This window comes from Neltuma alba, unplaced genomic scaffold (genome assembly GCF_004799145.2).
Source record: "Neltuma alba isolate B1F8T4 unplaced genomic scaffold, ASM479914v2 tig00001633_pilon, whole genome shotgun sequence".
Taxonomy (NCBI): domain Eukaryota; kingdom Viridiplantae; phylum Streptophyta; class Magnoliopsida; order Fabales; family Fabaceae; genus Neltuma; species Neltuma alba.
In genome coordinates, this window is record NW_021632543.1 from 34,476 (window position 1) to 52,387 (window position 17,912).

The window sequence follows — 17,912 nt, forward strand, 5'->3', positions numbered from 1 at the left end:
ATGGATCTACCTATACTGCAGATTTCAAAAGTTTAATGATATTTTATTTTAAGTTAAATTAAAATCATGACTTGAAATAGTAATGTAATACTCAACTAATTATTTTGTGGTAATTTAATTTTTTATTTCATATAAAAGAAACCACCAATTCATACCCGTACAATAACACTATGCTAGTTTACCTAAATACCATACAACGAGCTATTTTCAAGAAATTATTAAATTATTAAAAAAAGGATTACATTTAAAGAATGGATTATATAAAATTAAAGAATGATGTTCTTTAAATTTCAGTAAATCTTTTCTCTCTTTTTGTTTTTTTGAGTATCTCGTACCAAAACGGTTGAAGCCGTACCTGTGACGCTCAATCTGGTCAGCCCCGTCTTCTTCAGCTTCATCACCGGCCGTCAGTGGATTTATGCTTTGAGTGAAACTGCTTTCCTCCGAAAAGCGAAGCCTCTGTGTCAATGTCTTCCTTCTTCGGAGTCCTCGTTGGGGAATATGCTTCTAAATTGGTAATTTTTCTTTCTTCTGAATGATTTCCTTCTTCGTTCTCAATTTCTCATCGTCATCTGTGCATGTGCTTGCGTTCTCTGTTCTCAGCGGCTATGATCCCCGCCGTCGGCTCCGATCGGACTCCAACAGCCCACCCTCAACCTAACTTCTTTCCTTTTTGTTCAGTTTCTGGTTTTGTTCAGTTGGTTGATTGAATTTGCTTATTCCACTTCTCAGATTCGATCGGCTTCTGTTTTTTCAAACAAATTTTTTGGTATGGATCTGCCATTGTATCAATCTGTGCTTGAAATTTTTGCCTGATTGTGCTGTTGTTCTGCGTATGAGAACGATGGAGGAGGGGAACACTTGTCCAGGACAAAAGTGTCATTTCGCTTTTACTTTTTTATAAATGTCATTAATTTGCTAAAGAAGAACAGAATAGAATGATTTATAAATAATTTTTTAATTATAATTTACAGACAAAATATCTATTTATAAATAAATTATTCCAAACGAAGTCGAAATGCCCTGGCCCCCAAAAAGCCAACCATACGGTGTCTCTGCTTATAGTGCCAATTCAAGAACATGAACGTTCCGTTCCTAGTGTTGCGCTAAATATGGACTTTTTCCTATTTTCCTAATTTCTACTGTAGGAGTATTTTTTATTGCGTACTGTACTTTCTAAATACAGAAAATTTGAATTCGAATCTAGTCATTGATGTTTTATTTTGATCTCTCCTCCTCCTCCTCCTCTGTTCCCCCCCGGTAAGGTAAGAATGTGAAATGAGTTTATTTGACTTGGGTCAAAGCACTTCTTTTAAGTGAGTGCCAAGCTCCCGTTAGATTTTTATCCATGCGAAAAATGTTGCCAGCTGGGAAAAATTTTTTTGGGGGGGGGGGGGAATCCTGCTGTTCAGCTTAAAAGTAGCAGAGAATTACTTTTACTGTAGTGTTCAGATTAGTTTCTGCTTTTGTAATGAAAAAAGATTTCCAGAGCTCTGATAGTGGTTGGGGTTTTCTCTCTCTTGGGAACTGTGCTGAGAACTTTGTGAGGAATGGCTGATACAGGGCAACGGAAAATACCACCGGATCGCAAATCTGATGAAGATTGCAACGAGAAGAGCAAGAAGAAAAAAGTTGAAGAACCAGTGCAAGCTATAATGGACGATCAAATGGAGGAACGAGCTGAGGAGGAGCACCAGCCAGTGGAAAGAAATAGGACCTTCTCATCATACAAAGCCTCATTAATGGGGTTTAATGGCGTTGCTCATGGTGCTTGCCCAATGGAGGAAGAAGACCTGTTTAACGCGGAAAACGACATCCACTGGAGGTTACCGGAAGAATCGGAAGAGCTTAAAAAACAGATGGAGATATACCCAGTGGTCCCTATAACAGAGGAGGAATTTAACGAGTGGTGCCAACCCTGGAACTATACATTGGTGTTAACAGTTCTAGGAAGGAGATTTAATGTGTATGTTCTGAAAGAATATTTGCGTGTTCTTTGGGGTTTCTCTGAGTTTGAATTAATTGATCTTCCAAACAATTACTTCCTAGTTCGCTTCGCCGAAACCGAACAATGGAGAGCTCGTTATAGAAGAGTCCTATATGATGGCCCGTGGGTGGTCAAGCAACATTGTGTTCTGATACAAAGATGGTCGCCCTACTTCAATCCTTACCAAAATCCTCTAAGAAGAGTCGCTACTTGGGTGAGGATTCCTGATGTACCCATGCACTGTTATAACAGTCACTGCATCACCAGAATAGGTGATCGAATAGGCCGAACGCTGAAGGTTGATATCAATACTCTGAGGGATGGCCTGCACACAAGCGGGACGAAAGTTGAGAGAGGAAAATATGTGAGAATCTGTGTGGAGCTGGATTTGCAGAAGAAGCTGGTATCCCGAGTCATTGTTGCGGGAGAAATCTTTAACGTGGAATATGAAGGCTTGGGGGTGATATGCTTTGCGTGTGGTAGATTCGGTCATAGACGAGAAGCGTGCCCATGGAAAGTAAGCATGGCCACGCCAGAAGCAAATGCTGTAACAACAGAACCGGCAGTGATGGCTCCGATGAGAGTGCCGGCGAAGAGCAACCCTGATACGGACGAGCCATTTGGCGTGTGGATGATTGCCGGAAAATCCTCCAAAGCTCGACTTCCGAGACAAGGAGAGCAGAAGGTAGGGCTGCGCCCTATAGCGGGTCAGACGAGAACAAGGCGGACGGAACAGGCTTTTGCGCACAAATCAAGGTTTTCAATATTTGAAGATTGGGAAGAAGAGGAAAATATGGAAGGAAAATTGCCTGCAGATGCGGGCGGGGAAGCTGTCAATCCTGACACGGAAGGAAAGGCCATTGTCCTGGTTCAGAAAAAGAGAGCTCTGGAAGGGGTGAAGGAAAAAACACGACATACTAGGCAAGAAGTGGGAAGAAAAGAGAATCAAAGGTCAAAAACGGGTTTGAAAATACAAGGGAAAGAGAACGTGCCGCCCTTAAATGGGCCAAGTCTTGGGGCTGGAACAACTAAAAATGGGAGGGTCCAAATGCTGGAGGTGGGCCAAACATCAGGTCAGACGAGTCAACCTAAGGAGAGAAGCCACCGAACCCATAAAGTCATCATGGGCAATGTAGAGAGACAAAACTTTAGAACTAACGAGGCTCAACCAACAAAGTTAGTAACGCGTGAACTGGAAGCCCAAAGTCCCTCATACAATGCCCTGAACCCCATGGCCGAACAGGAAGGAACCGTCCAAGGAGATGCTCTTGACATGATACCAGAAGATAATTTGAATCCGAAACCGCCAGATCCTACGGTGGTACTCCCCGTGAGAGTGGAAGGTAAGGTCCTGGGAAAAGACTCAAAGGTAGTCAATGCGGAACAGGGGCGACCTGATACAGGTGAACGAGGCCATTGACGGCCCACTTTTTCTCATCTGCCATTTCCATGATTATTGCTTCTTGGAACTGTAGGGGAGCTGGTAGCCGGAACTTCCCTATCCTAATAAGAGACATGGTTAAAAAATTTAAAATTGATATTTTCTGTCTCATGGAGCCACGCATAAGTGGAGACAAGGCAGATGGTGTGGTAAGGAAATTAGGATTCACTCATTGGATTAGAATAGAAGCAAATGGGTTTTCAGGGGGAATCTGGATTATGTGGAATGAAGCAGATTTTTCCATTTCGTATATATGCTCTACGGCACAACTCCTACATTGTAGAGTAAGTAACAGAAAGCATCCGAATGGGGTGCTACTTACTACCGTATATGGAGAGACAAGTGTCCGAGGGAGAGTGGTACTTTGGGAGTCCCTCAAAGCGATTGCCAGCACAACTACGGAACCCTGGTTAGTCTTCGGGGACTTTAATGCCTATATGTCCCCAAGAGACAAAGAGGGGGGAGGTAGTCCAAATGAAACAGCCATGAACCACTTCCAAGGGTGCATAGATGACTGTGGTTTGATGGATTGTGAGATAAAGGGAGGGAGGTTCACATGGGAGAGAACGGGCTTAAAGGAGCGACTAGATTGGGTTTTTCAGAACTTACCATGGATGGAAAGCTTCCCGCAAACTCTAGTCTCGCATGAGATAAGATATAAATCTGACCATCGACTCTTGATAATTAAATCGGATACTCAAGAAAATCACAAGAGGGGTCACAGGAGACTTATGTATCAAGCTGCGTGGGAGCTTGAGGGCAGCCTAAATGAGGTCATAGCATCAGCTTGGAATGACAGAACCTGGGTAGAAGGGGTCAAAGTGTTCCACCGAATCACACCAGAATGGCACGACCAGCACATGGGAAATCTGATAGTGAAAAAGAAAGAACTCATCAGAAGATTGGAAGGTGTCGACAAAAAAAGATCAATGTTTGACCATCCAGGACTTACAAGGCTCGAAAAAAAACTATGGGGTCAATATCACAAAATAACATTGCAGGAGGAATTACAATGGTACCAAAGGTCAAGATGTAGATGGCTACAATGGGGAGACAGAAACACCCGGTTTTTCCATGCTGCCACTGTACTTCGACGGAGGAGACAAAGAATAGATGCCCTGAAGAATGATAACGGAGAATGGGTCGAAGAGCCAGAGATTTTAAAGCAGATGGCATGTGACTTCTACAAGACTCTATACACTAAAGATGCAAACACTCAATCTCCATCCGGCTGGTATGCTAATTTCCCCTCTCTAGCCAATCATGAGATAGAATGGCTTCAACGACCAGTGGACTCCACTGAGATCAAAAACGCTGCTTTTGATATGGGGGCTTTTAAGGCCCTTGGGCCAGATGGACTAAATGCACACTTTTTTCAAACACACTGGAATCTGGTGGGAGGAAAAATATGTGAATTAATTAAGAGCTTCTTCGAAGAACCAGCAAGAGTGAAGGACGTTAATCAGACTCGCATTGTCTTGATCCCCAAAGGAGACAATCCAGTGCATCTAAAAGAGTTCAGGCCGATCTCCCTCTGTAATGTTAGCTTCAAAATCCTCACAAAACTTCTTGCTACCCGCTTCAAGAGAGTGATGGATAAATTGGTGAGCCAAGAACAGTGTAGCTTTATATCAGGGCGATCTAGTAGTGATAATGTTATTATAGCCCAAGAAGCCATCCATACCATGAGAACTAGGAGAAGCAAGAAGGGATTAGTGGCGGTGAAAGTGGATATGGAGAAAGCTTACGACAGATTAGACTGGGATTTTATCAAGGACACCTTGGTTTGTATTGGTCTCCCGGGGAATTTGGTAGAAGTCATTATGTCATGTATCTCAACAGCTTCTATGAAGATTCTTTGGAATGGGGAGGAGAGCGCTGAATTCAGGCCATCAAGAGGTTTAAGGCAAGGGGATCCGCTCAGTCCGTACATTTTTGTTCTTGCCATGGAGAGACTTGGACAACTAATTAAGTCAAAATGTGAGGAAAAAAGATGGAAACCGTTGAGATTCAAACGTACAGGACCATGTGTCTCGCATCTGTTTTTCGCGGACGACCTTATACTCTTTGCTGAAGCCTCGACAGATCAGATGATGGTAATTAAGCACGTCATGGAGAGCTTCTGCCTTGCTTCAGGACACCGTGTGAATCTGGAAAAATCAAAAATGCTGTGTTCTCGTGATGTTAATCACAACAGGGCCCTGGAGCTGAGCCAAATCTTGGGTATTGGGCTCACAGCGGATCTGGGAAAATACCTAGGAGTTCCTCTGATACATAGCAAGGTCACTAAACGGATTTTCTCACCTATTACCCAAAAGGTGCAAAAGAAGCTCTCATCATGGAAAAGCCGGTATCTAAGCTATGCGGGAAGGTCAGTTCTCATAAAGGCGGTGCTGAATGCCATCCCTAGCTACCAGATGCAGACATATCTCCTCCCGAAAGGTGTGATAGAGGACATAGAAAAGGCAAGTAGGAGTTTCTTGTGGAGTCAGGATACAGGAAATAGGCGAAGCCATTTGGTATCATGGGACACGATCACTGAAAAGAAGAACAGTGGGGGACTGGGTTTCAAGAATCTACGCCAACAAAATGAAGCGTTTATTATGAAGTTGTGTTGGAGCTTAATCACCAAAAGAGATGCCCTTTGGACCCGGGTCCTCAGAAGCAAATATAGATGCGGGAATGATGAAGTCCCCGGAGTTTATTACAAGAGAGTAGCCTCGATTATCTGGAGGTCCATAGTTAAGGTGTGGGAGAAGTTTATTCAAGGCGTGGGGAAGAAAATTAACAGTGGAAGAAATACTGACTTTTGGTGGGATTTGTGGACCCCATTGGACCGTCCCCTCATAGCATATACAAATGGATGTTCAGGGCTGGATATCAGAGCAAAAGTCAAGGACTTCACCCTCGAAAATGACACCTGGGCGGTGCATAAGTGGCAGGGAATATTACCAGCCAGCATCATATCGATCCTCCTGCGTATTAAACCACCCTCAGATAATTCCAAGGATGTGTTCATATGGAGACCTGCTACGGATGGGAACTTTTCTGTCAAGTCAGCGTATGGATTTATAAGTCAGAGACAGGTGTCGTCGAGGGATTGTTGGTGGTCTAAACTCTGGAAGTGCCGTGTATCAGAAAGAGTAAAATTCTTCTTATGGCAAGTTTCTCATGAGAGAATAGCCACTAACCAATTCAGAGCTCAAAGAGGGATCTCAAGCACATCAATTTGTCCTTTTAATTGCCAAAGTGAGGAGAGCGTTATACATGTTTTGAGGGACTGTGAGAGAGCGAAAAACTTCTGGCTATCTTTAATTCAACCTAACTTTGTTACTAGATTTTATGCTCTTAATTTGCAGGAATGGCTTTCTTGGAATGCTACACAAAGTCCAGCTAACGCGAAATTTTCAAAGTGGGATTGGCTTCAAGTGTTCATGCTTGGATGCTGGTTCCTCTGGACTTCCAGGTGCGCGTATGTCTTCGATGGCAAAACAAAGAACACCAGGGAACTGATCCAGAGGTGCACATACCACTTGATGGAAGGCGTGACAAATCAGCAATTTAAACATGACATTTTCAATGTATCCTCTAAATCGGAAACCAAATGGACCCCACCTCCAAGAGACGCCATTAGAGTAGATGTGGATGGCTCTGTACGGGAATATCAGGCGGCTGCTTGTGGGGGAGTGATTAGAGATCACGAAGGGAGTTGGCTCATGGGATTTCAACGTAGCCTGGGTTGCTGCTCTGTTACGGAAGCCGAATTAATGGCTATCCAGACGGGCTTAAAAACATGTCAGCAGATGGGATTTTCCAGGATTATGCTTTACACGGACTCACTAGAAGCTTTCAATCTGCTGATGCGAAACCATGCTGAAGAACATCCTTTGAGAAACCTCATCATAGATACCCGAGAGCTGATCTATGGGAATTGGTCCGTAGAAATGCACCATACTGGTAGAGAAATTATTAAGTGTGCTGATTTTCTAGCTAGGACAGGACACCATGACTCTTTTGATACGATATTATTACAAGATGTGCCGGCGGGATGCGCGGGGATAGTGTCTGATGACCAGCTTAGTGTCGAAGCTTGGAGCTAGTTGCTCCGTCTTCGGGGTTTTCTTTCGGGTCTTGTTTTCCTTTTAGTTTCCGGTGTTTTGTGTTTCAAGCCTCGGCTTGTCTCTTTTCTCCAAAAAAAAAAAAAAAAGATTTCCATATGCCTTTTTTTTTCTGGTGCAAAAAGATTTTATATCTTAACTTTTTATATATGATTATTGATATTCTTACAAAATTCAAAAAAAAATTGAAATCTAACAATTTAAAGCAGTTCTCTTCTCTCAAAAAAAAAAAAAAAGCAGCTAATAGAGAAAAGTTTCCTTAGAAAGGAAGTATCGTGCTATATTCGGAATATGAATGTTTAGTAATGATACACCAGATATGGATGTGAAGTGTGATTCTCTGTTTGCCCAATTTTCTCTGTGTTTTTTTCCCCCTTAAATGCCAACTCTAGAAATACAGAGAATTCAATTCAAACATATTAATTTCTTTCTCTTGTTTGGCAGCGAATACCTCCCCTGTTTGTCTCCAGATTTTCTAGTCTTGCACCAAAAACAGCAACACTTATTTATTCTTCAAAAAGATCATGGACGGTTGATATTGAGGAAGAAGATAACAAAAAATTGTATTTCAAAAGAGGTTGGAATACATTTGTAGAAGACAATGCTTTAGAAACTGGGGAGTTCATAGTTTTCAAATTTGATGGGGATTCAAGATTTAAAGCCAACATCTACGGAAAATCTTACCTCAAAAGAAAATCCTCAATGTCAGTGTCTTCTTTCTTCAAAGTCCTCGTCAATGGCGAGTCCACTACTAAATTGGTAATTTTCTTTTTTCCTCACTGGTGTTTGCTTATTTCCACAGCTGAAAAATCCCTCTAAATCTTTTTTCCCCCTTAATTGCAGAGAATCCCTTTATTGTTTGTCTCCAGATATTCTACTCTGGTCCCAAAAACAGTAACATTTATCAGAGCTTCTTCAAACAGATCATGGAAGGTTGATATTGTGGAAGAAGATGACAAAAGGTTATATTATAAGACTGGCTGGAGTGAATTTGTAGAAGATAATGCTTTGGAAATTGCACATTTTTTAGTTTTCAAGTTTGATGGGGATTCAACATTTCGAGTTAAGATCTATGGAAGCTCTGCTTGTGAGAAGGAACTTGAGAATCAGCCATGTGTCAATCAGAAATACTGCATACAGTATTATAATAAACAAACAACAACTCTAGATCATCAAGAAAATCTGAAAGAAAGTGATCCCATCGATGTAGATCGACAAAAGTCGAAGCCAAATGTTGAGATAACAGAGGAGAGGGTTGATCATGATGATCGTCATGAAAATTCTAACCAAGAAACTGGGGCTCCGCAGAAAGAAGCTGAAGAACAAAGTGACGAAACTATTGCTGTTCAATCCGAATCTCATTGCCCTCTCAAGAAAACTGGTAAGCTAATGAAAACGATAGCTCCCATTGATAATCTTGTTCAAAATCATAATGTTTTTACTCGGAACTTACTTCTAATTACAGAACTAGTAAGAACTATAGTTGTCACTAGAACAAGTTCCTTTTCCGTTCAAATTATTGTGGAGTAGTTTTTTTATTCTTTGAAGTCTGTACAGCAATTATGAAATCAGGCTTTTTGTTAATTTCTATTTAATTCATTATAAGGTCTAAATCTTAGCTTATATTTTGATTAATTTGGGGCAGGCAACAAGCATGATGGACCAATGCGTAAAGCATCATCTAGTAAAGGCCTCAGTTTGGAGTCTAAGAAGAATCCTTCATTCAAAATTCTTCTGCAACAAGCCTATGCAGAAAAGGGTGTCATGGTAGGTTTTTCTGATCACCCCAATTGATTTATTTTCCTGACTTAATGCCTTTGACAACAACAAAATGAATCGTGTCGAGTAGTGATAATTATATATGCATTTATCATCCTACCAGACATTGGTGTAGTCTGGTTATGAATATGATGATGCCTTCTTGTTTCTGATGTCACATGCTTGCATATATCAAACAAAATTTGGTTTCATGTTTTTACTTTTTAGTTCATACTTAGTTTCCATGTTGTATATATGTATGTATGTTAAGATTACTGATGAGGTGATATTTGGATTAATTAATGTGCCTGAGGAACTTGTGCAGTGCTTTCCAACAGAGTTTTTCCAGAAGCATATGAAAAACCAGAGACAAGAGGTAGAGATTGAGACAGTAGAAGGAGTATGGACTGTGACATTACTCCCCCATATGAAAAGGACAAGGACATTTGCCAGATTAAGCAAAGGTTGGTCAGAGTTCGCCAAAGCGAACCGTTTCAAAACTGGAGAGACTCTCTTGTTTAAAATGATCCGAAAAGGTGATCGTCCCAAGTTTATTGTTGACAGGCAACGATGTTAAGAGTGTAAGAGATCCATGTAGCACCAAAAATTTTTCCTGATAGGTCATGTAAATGGTAGGCTTAATTAAGAAAGTTTCTCACGATAGGTAATGTAAATGGTAGAATAAGTGTGTCATGCTGAGGATCTTTCACTTGCCTTTTTGTAAACTCCTATGAAATGGATTTGGAAATAGTGAAGCATCTTTTTGTATTTGTGTGTGGATCCTGGGTATGATCTGAAATGTAGGGAAACATGTTTTAATCAAATGTCTCCTTAATTTGTGATGCAACATCTTTTTGTTTGTTTCTTTATTGACAAGAGTAGGAATGTCTTTAATTCAAGCTGGACGTTTCTCTTATTTCTAAGATAAGTTGTGTGCATTTTATGCCACTCAGACCAAAAATTCAGAGGTTATTAAATAATGTAAGAGATTGTCAACATAAAAACTAGTTAAAAGATTAAATTTGCTTCTAAACATAAATTTAAAAAACAAAAGTAGATTGAAATTTTATATCTAGAATTAAATCAACTATCCAATTAGTTCTTATATTAAGTACAGGCTGCTAACTAACCTCCACAAATATTGAAGGGAGAATTACAATGAGATCTCAAAAAAAATTATAAAATAAGTCCCAAAAAATGTTATTCACATTATAAAACTTGTCATTATAGGCTAGTTAAGCTGTTATTGAGACTTTTTAGTAATTTTTTTTTTCTTGAGATCTTGTTATAATTCTCCTAATATTGAGTGCTGCCAATTGAATAATGATCCCATGTGGCTGTAATAAAGTATGGTATGAACTGAAATGTGTAGAAAAGAAAAGGAATGAAATGGGAATAGAGAGGGGAGAGCATTGACCAGAAAGTTGATTTCTAAGGACACATTAAAAAATTAGTTAAAATAGTTATTTGTAACAAATATATATATTAATTTTAAGCCTGGCAGGGAAATTAATAGAGACAGAGAATACATCAATTGCGCAAGCCCCTCTGTGGGAAGCTATGGAGGATGAACCAGGAAAGAATCTCTCGGGGACCAGTATATCTGGAAGTGTGCAACGCAAGGGCATCTCGTGTGAAGGTAAACCACCCGATCAATAAGGTGATTGTTATTGTTTGGGGGTCTTTCCTTTTTGTCTTTAATGATTATCTCTTCCTGGAATTGTCGTGGGGCAGCTGGTAGAGCCTTTCCACGTATTTTTAAAGATATTGTAAGGAAGTATAGTATCAATGTCATGGGATTATTTGAAACTAGAATAAGTGGAGTTAAAGCAGAGAAAGTGATACGCCGATTGGGATTTAATAACTGGATCAGGGTTGAAGCCACTGGCTACGCAGGAGGAATATGGGTCCTATGGAACGAGGAGGAAGTATCTGTTGAATATATTTATTCTAACACGCAATTGCTCCATTGCAAACTCACGGACATTTCTTCGGGCGAGGTAATATTCTCCACTTTTGTTTATGGCGACACCACAATATGCAAAAGAAGAATGCTATGGGAGTCCCTAAAAAAGATTGCGGAGAGTGTCAACGGGGCCTGGACTGTATTGGGTGATTTTAATGCTTTTTTGGAGCCTGGGGACAAGTTAGGGGGCACACCACCAGTTAGGCAGATGATGGAATCCTTCCAATCCTGTGTGAACCACTGTGAACTATTGGAGATACCAGTAGTAGGGGACCGTTTCACGTGGGAAAGAGAAAGAGTCAGAGAAAGATTGGACTGGGCCTTTTGTAATTCAGACTGGGAGCTAACACACCCTCACTTCAAAGTCTACCACCAGCTACGCTTCAAGTCTGATCATAGAGTTTTGGTGCTGGCCGGAGAGAAAATTGACAGCTTTCAAAACTCAAGGAAAACCTTTAAATATCAGGCAGCGTGGTGCCTTGAATCTGATTTCAAAGAGCTAGTCAAGGCAACTTGGGAAGGGAAGAACTGGAATGAAGGCAGAATTTCCTTTGAAAATAAGGTTTCTGAGTGGAATGAGAAAGTGGTTGGTAACATCCCTAAAAAGAAGAAGGAGGTTCTGAGGAGGCTGGAGGGAATTGATAGGGTTCGGCAGCAAAATACCAGTAATGGTCTATTCAAACTAGAAAAAAAGTTGTGGAGGGAGTTGTGGAAACTTACCACGCAAGAGGAGCTAATTTGGTACCAAAAATCAAGATGCCAGTGGCTCAAATTTGGAGATAAAAATTCGAGATTCTTCCATGCTACCACTGTGATGAAAAGAAAGAGATCTAAGGTTGAATCATTGCAGGATGAAAATGGAATTTGGCAGTCTGATCAGAAAATTCTAAGTCAAATGGCCCGTGATTTCTTCAAAGCTCTTTACACAAAGGACCCGTATGTCAAGAAGGTAGATAACTGGCCAGCTGGGTTTCCCTCCCTTACCCTAGAACAGATTGAATTCATTCAGCGTGAAGTGACAGAAATAGAAATAAAGACAGCGGCTTTTGACATGGGTGCTTTCAAAGCACCAGGACCGGATGGGTTACAACCTCACTTCTTCCAATCACAATGGCAAGAGATAGGATCAAAAGTTTGTGAGCTGATTGCAAACCTCTTTAAAGATCCGACAGGATTAAATGATATTAACCACACTAATATTGTGCTGATTCCCAAAGTTGATCATCCGACTGAACTCAAGGATTTCAGACCCATTTCACTGTGCAATGTTTGCTTCAAAATCCTTAGTAAAGTACTGGCAAACCGACTGAAAGGAGTCATGGATTTATTGATTCAACCAAACCAGTGCAGCTTCATCAGTGGGCGGCATAGTAGCGATAACATCATTATTGCTCAAGAGGTAATTCATACCATGAGGTCGAAGAGGAGTGGGCAAGGATTTGTAGCGATCAAAGTTGATATGGAAAAAGCGTATGATAGACTTGACTGGCAGTTTCTAGAATTTACACTCTGCAGTTTGGGCCTAAGTGGCAGTTTTGTCAACTTGATTATGAAGTGTGTTTCCTCAGCTTCCATGAGAGTATTATGGAATGGCATACCCACTGAAACGTTCTTCCCAACAAGGGGGGTGAGACAAGGTGACCCCCTAAGTCCGTACCTTTTTGTAATCTGTATGGAAAGATTAGGCCAACTGATAAATACTGAAGTACAAGAGGGGCGGTGGAAACCCATCTCGCTGTGCAGCGGGGGACCTAAACTAACGCACTTGTTCTTCGCAGATGACCTGGTCTTATTCAGTGAAGCCTCTCAAGCCCAAATGGAAGAGATAAGAAATACTATGAGTTTCTTCTGTGAAGTGTCAGGACATAAGATAAACCTTCAGAAATCCAGAATGTTTGTCTCCAGGAATGTCCACTCAAGTCGAGCGAACTCCCTCAGTCATTGGTTGGGAATTAAACTAACTGCAGACCTTGGAAGATACCTAGGGGTTCCTTTACTGCATAAGAGAATGATGAAGGTAACCTTTGCACCGATTGTTCAAAAGGTTAGAAAGAAGCTTGCTAGCTGGAAGGGAAAGTACTTAAGCATGGCAGGTAGAGTAGTTCTGATAAAATCTGTCCTATCTGCTCTCCCTTACTACCAGATGCAGTCAACATTACTGCCAAAAGGAGTCTTGGCAGAAATTGAGAAGCTGTGTAGGGACTTCTTTTGGAATCATTCAGCTGATGCGAGAAAGTTGCATTTGATAGCTTGGGATACCATTAAAAGTGATAAACAGACGGGGGGATTGGGAGTTAAAGATCTGCACTTCCAAAACACGGCGTTTATCCTGAAATTATGCTGGGGTCTCCTAACCAAGCCAAACGCTATGTGGGTAAAAATTTTGAAAGCCAAGTATAATTGTGGCTGCGAAGACTGGCCAAAGGTAGTGGCCAAAGGGAATCAATCAGCAGTATGGAGGAGTATTACTACAGTTTGGGAAGCTTTTTCAAAGGGTGTGGGGAAGAAAATCAGGAGTGGATCAAACACTAAAGCATGGCAGGAAACTTGGGCCCCACTCGATTTACCACTCAAAGAGTATGTGATCAAAAACCACCAATCCCTCGATATGGAGGCTAAGGTTAGCCAGTTTATGCGGCAAAGGGGGGAGTGGAATTTAAGAAAATGGAGCGTTTTCTTACCTCAGTGGGTAGTAGATAAAATCCAGAATATACCACCCCCAGCTTGTGAAGGACCAGATGTCTTTTACTGGAGGAAGAGCTCAGACGGCACTTTTAGCATAAAGTCAGCTTACAATTGGGTGTCAACTCAGAATATTAGACCAAAGAATTCTCACTGGAATTTTGTCTGGAAACAGGACATCCCGGAGCGAGTGAAAGTTTTTATGTGGCAGTTGTTTCATGAGAGACTACCAACTAATCTTGCCAGAGCTAAACACTGCAATACTACCGTTCCTGAGTGCCCCTTTGAGTGCCTTTGTGAGGAAACACTGCTTCACACCCTGAGAGACTGTGAAAATGCCAATGGAGTGTGGTCTGCTTTCATTAACCCTGTTTATTGTGTTGGTTTTTTTAGTGGTAATTTTCAGGATTGGCTGCGGTGGAACTTAGAGAATGAACCAGGTTCAAGACAAATATCAAAGTGGAGGTGGTTTAGAGTATTTTCTCTAATCTGCTGGATGATATGGAAAAATCGGTGCAAGAAGGCGTTTAATGAAGATCACGTATCACCCAGGGAATTGATTAACCATTGTCTACACATGCTCATGGAAGAAGTGGAGAACAACCAACTTAAACATCAGATATTCCAAACAAATGTGGAAGCAGATGATACATGGACCCCACCACCACCATCCTTTGTCAGAGTGGATGTGGATGGCTCTGTGACTGACCAGAATCAAGCGGCATGTGGAGGGATCCTGCGGGATGAAGACGGGAATTGGTTATCAGGCTTTCAACAGAATTTGGGACCAGTGGGTTCGACAATTGCTGAACTATTGGCGATTAGAGCGGGACTAGTTGTATGTAAAAAGCTAAACCTCTCAAAGATCAAGCTGTACATAGATTCGAGAGAGGCGTTATACCTTCTCCAGCATGGAGGTGGAACTTCACATCCATTTAAGGAGGAAATCGATGAAACAAGGTCCATTATCTTCTCAAACTGGAATCTGGAAATATCATACGCCTGTAGGGAATCGCTGCGATGCGCGGACTACCTAGCGAGGAAGGCTCACAAAGTTTCTATGGAGCTGGTTCAGGTTCAAAATCCCCCAAGATTTTGTGTTCACCAAATGCAACAGGACGCTGAGTTTTGTCTCAGGACGCACCTGACTTAGGCGGATCCTTTTTTGTTGTTGTTGTACTTCAAGCTCTCGCTTGCCTTCTTATTCGAAAAAAATATATATATTAATTTTCTTAAATTATCTTTATTCAATTATGTATATTGAAACTACACTTGATAAAAATATCTTACAATTAATAAAAATATTTTTAGGATTACATTATAAATTGGGGAGAGAAAATATATTGGCGCGTTACACTTGGGACGCCAGCAGTGGAGATAGTAGTAGTGGAGATAGTAGTAGTAGTAGTACAATATGCCATGGTTCCCCACTTAGAGCCGGGAAAACGGGACGGGCTCGGCCCGTTTAGGCCCTGAAATTATGAGGGTCGGGCTTGATATTTTTCTCTTAAAATGAGAAATAAGCCCTGGAGGACCGAGGGCTTAAAAGAGCTGGCCCTGGAGGGCCGCCGGCTGGCCCTTTTAAGCCCTTTTATTATTTTTTTATTTTTTTAAATTTTTTTATATAATATTAATGTTATTAATTTTTTTACATTGTTAATAATATTTTAAATATTTAGTTATTATTATCATTTTAAAATTAAATTTAGTTTTAGACAATAATTTATCCAATTAAATTTTTAAAAAATGGGTTAATTTGGACTTTAATAATGATTTGATTTATATTAGATGCGTTGATATTTTTAAACTATATATATATATATTTTATAATAGAATATTTTTATACTTATATAACTTGTGATTCTATAATTTGAACTAGAAATTCATGAGTTTCAACAACAATGTTTCTCACATTAAAGTAAAATAATAGTTAGATTGCAAAATTTAAAAATAAAATTCTTATAAAAAAAAACTTGATATTTTTGTTACAAAAGAAAAGCATACTTATAAAGAAAAGTAATTAATTATAGTGATGATGAAGTTTCAAAAGATTAATGATAGTGTTTATTTATTATACAATTGCATTATAGATAAAACTTTTAGATGTTATTATCTTGTTAATGAATGTTTTAGATGTTCTTAGATGTTGATGAATATTTATATATGATGATATTTTATATTTGTGATTTAATTTTATTTATATTTATGTCTTTTATTAATAATTTCATTGGTTTATTTTTATATTTTTATAAAAAATATGATAAATATAAAAAATAGTATTTTTCTTAAACGGGTCAAAAACCCGCGGGCCGGCCCTGACCCTGTAGCTTAAGGGTCGGGTTTAGTAAATTAGGGTATTTTTAAAATTTCAATCCGGAAAGGCCGGTCCTTTTAAGCCCACCAACCTTGAAGCGCCGGGCCGACCTGATTCCTAGCTCTACCCTACTAAATCTCTGTTCGGGCGCATAAGCGGATATGCCTTGTTTCATTCATAGCTCACAATCACACTTCCGCTCTTGCACACCAGCCTTCACTGGCTCTCTCCCTCTCTGTAGCCTCCGTCGCCCCTCCGTGCCGTCGTCACTCATCTCCGTTGAATCGTTTACCGTCGTCACTGTCTCTCTACCCTTCGTCCACCTCCTCGACATCCAGCAGAAACGTTCACAACAAAGCTTGAATTGTTCAAGCTAGTCTTCATTATTCTGGCTTCGTCTTAGTTTTCTCTTTTGCATTTCGCTGTCAGCGCCTCCTTTCTCCCCACCAGTCTCCGATCTGCAGGTAGGAAGTCCTTCGTCGCCTAGATCTACAGGTTCCCTGTCAGCCTTCTCTGTTGCTGCCATCCCCACTTTCTTGCTTCATTAGTTCTTGCAGATCATTTGATATCGTCCTCCACCATTTCTCCTGATGATTTCCTGTTGCATTCTCTTCGATCGGGTCTTCCATTGAAGCAGTGCTGGCTATTGCTCCATCGTCTCTATTCTCTTTCAGGTTTGTGAGTCTCCTTCCCGGTTCCATTTAATCTAGCCGGACCACACACACACACACACACACATATTGGGTTCTAATCCTAATTAGACAAGTCTCATCAGACATATTAACTAGCCCAAATCGGGTTCTACGAATGATGACTACTATAAAATGATGAGGGAATCTTTTTGGTGGTCCTGAAATGGGATTCTATAATCACTGAACTTGATTGTAAACTAGCAGATAGGGGTACGGAGGATATGGATATCGGTACTACTATATCGCCTACTCAGTTCTTATTTAAGTGCAGTACCTTTCTTTCTTTTTAAATTGTAGAATTCTTTAAATATTAAGAAAAAATCTCAAAACAAAATACTTCTTAAATTTCTGATTTTTTTTCTTGGGGGAAAAAAATCAATCCTTGTAATTTCATATCCTTGAAGAGCTTAATTAATCCTCATAGTTTCATACCGTTAATCCAACATGGCATAACACCATGTGATCTTTGCTGATGTGTTGAAACAGTAGGCTGAGTCAGCATCCCACGTAGATCAAAGTTTGCTGACTCAATTCCTCTTTTATTTTTAATCTTACTCTGTGTGTGGGGTCCACTCATGTGGGGTCCACAGGCGGGTTGCGCGTCCGATTTGCATGTCTGCGGCTCCTGTACAGAGTCAGAGGCGCACAGAGCTGAGCTCTCATACGGAGAAAACGAAGGTTTGAATTCATCCTCTGCTTTTCTTCTTCTCCTTCTTCAGCTAGGGCAAGTTTTCTGTTTCTCTTTCTCTGACGAAGAAAAGGAAGGAACCTTGAAGCACTAAAAAATGGTGATTATTATCAGCCTTCTTCTCTTCTTCAACCTAAGTCTCTTGGGTCGATTCAGTGACTCCTGTTGAGTTCTACTTGCAAAGAAGAAAGCTCCGTGACAATGTCTTACTTCTTCAAAGTCCTAATCGGGGAATGGAAGACTAAATTGGTAATTTTCTTTCTTTC

At 40.5% G+C, this 17,912-nt stretch overlaps 1 protein-coding gene across 1 annotated transcript; it reads left to right on the forward strand.

Annotated features, from left to right (window-relative positions):
- Positions 1-364: 364 nt before the first annotated feature.
- Positions 365-10,148, forward strand: LOC114760357 (putative B3 domain-containing protein Os03g0621600). The gene is made up of 5 exons (XM_028949624.1): positions 365-515; positions 7,991-8,305; positions 8,390-8,927; positions 9,192-9,313; positions 9,630-10,148. Exons 1-5 carry the CDS (start codon positions 468-470, stop codon positions 9,879-9,881), a joined length of 1,275 nt encoding a protein of 424 aa, XP_028805457.1. The 5' UTR covers positions 365-467; the 3' UTR covers positions 9,882-10,148.
- Positions 10,149-17,912: the final 7,764 nt, after the last annotated feature.

Coding starts and splice junctions, on each gene's coding strand:
- LOC114760357 (XM_028949624.1), top strand. CDS start 468: ATGTCTTCCTTCTTCGGAGTCCTCGTTGGGGAATATGCTTCTAAATTG. Junction 8,928..9,191: donor TTGCCCTCTCAAGAAAACTG/GTAAGCTAATGA, acceptor AATTTGGGGCAG/GCAACAAGCATGATGGACCA. Junction 9,314..9,629: donor ATGCAGAAAAGGGTGTCATG/GTAGGTTTTTCT, acceptor GAACTTGTGCAG/TGCTTTCCAACAGAGTTTTT.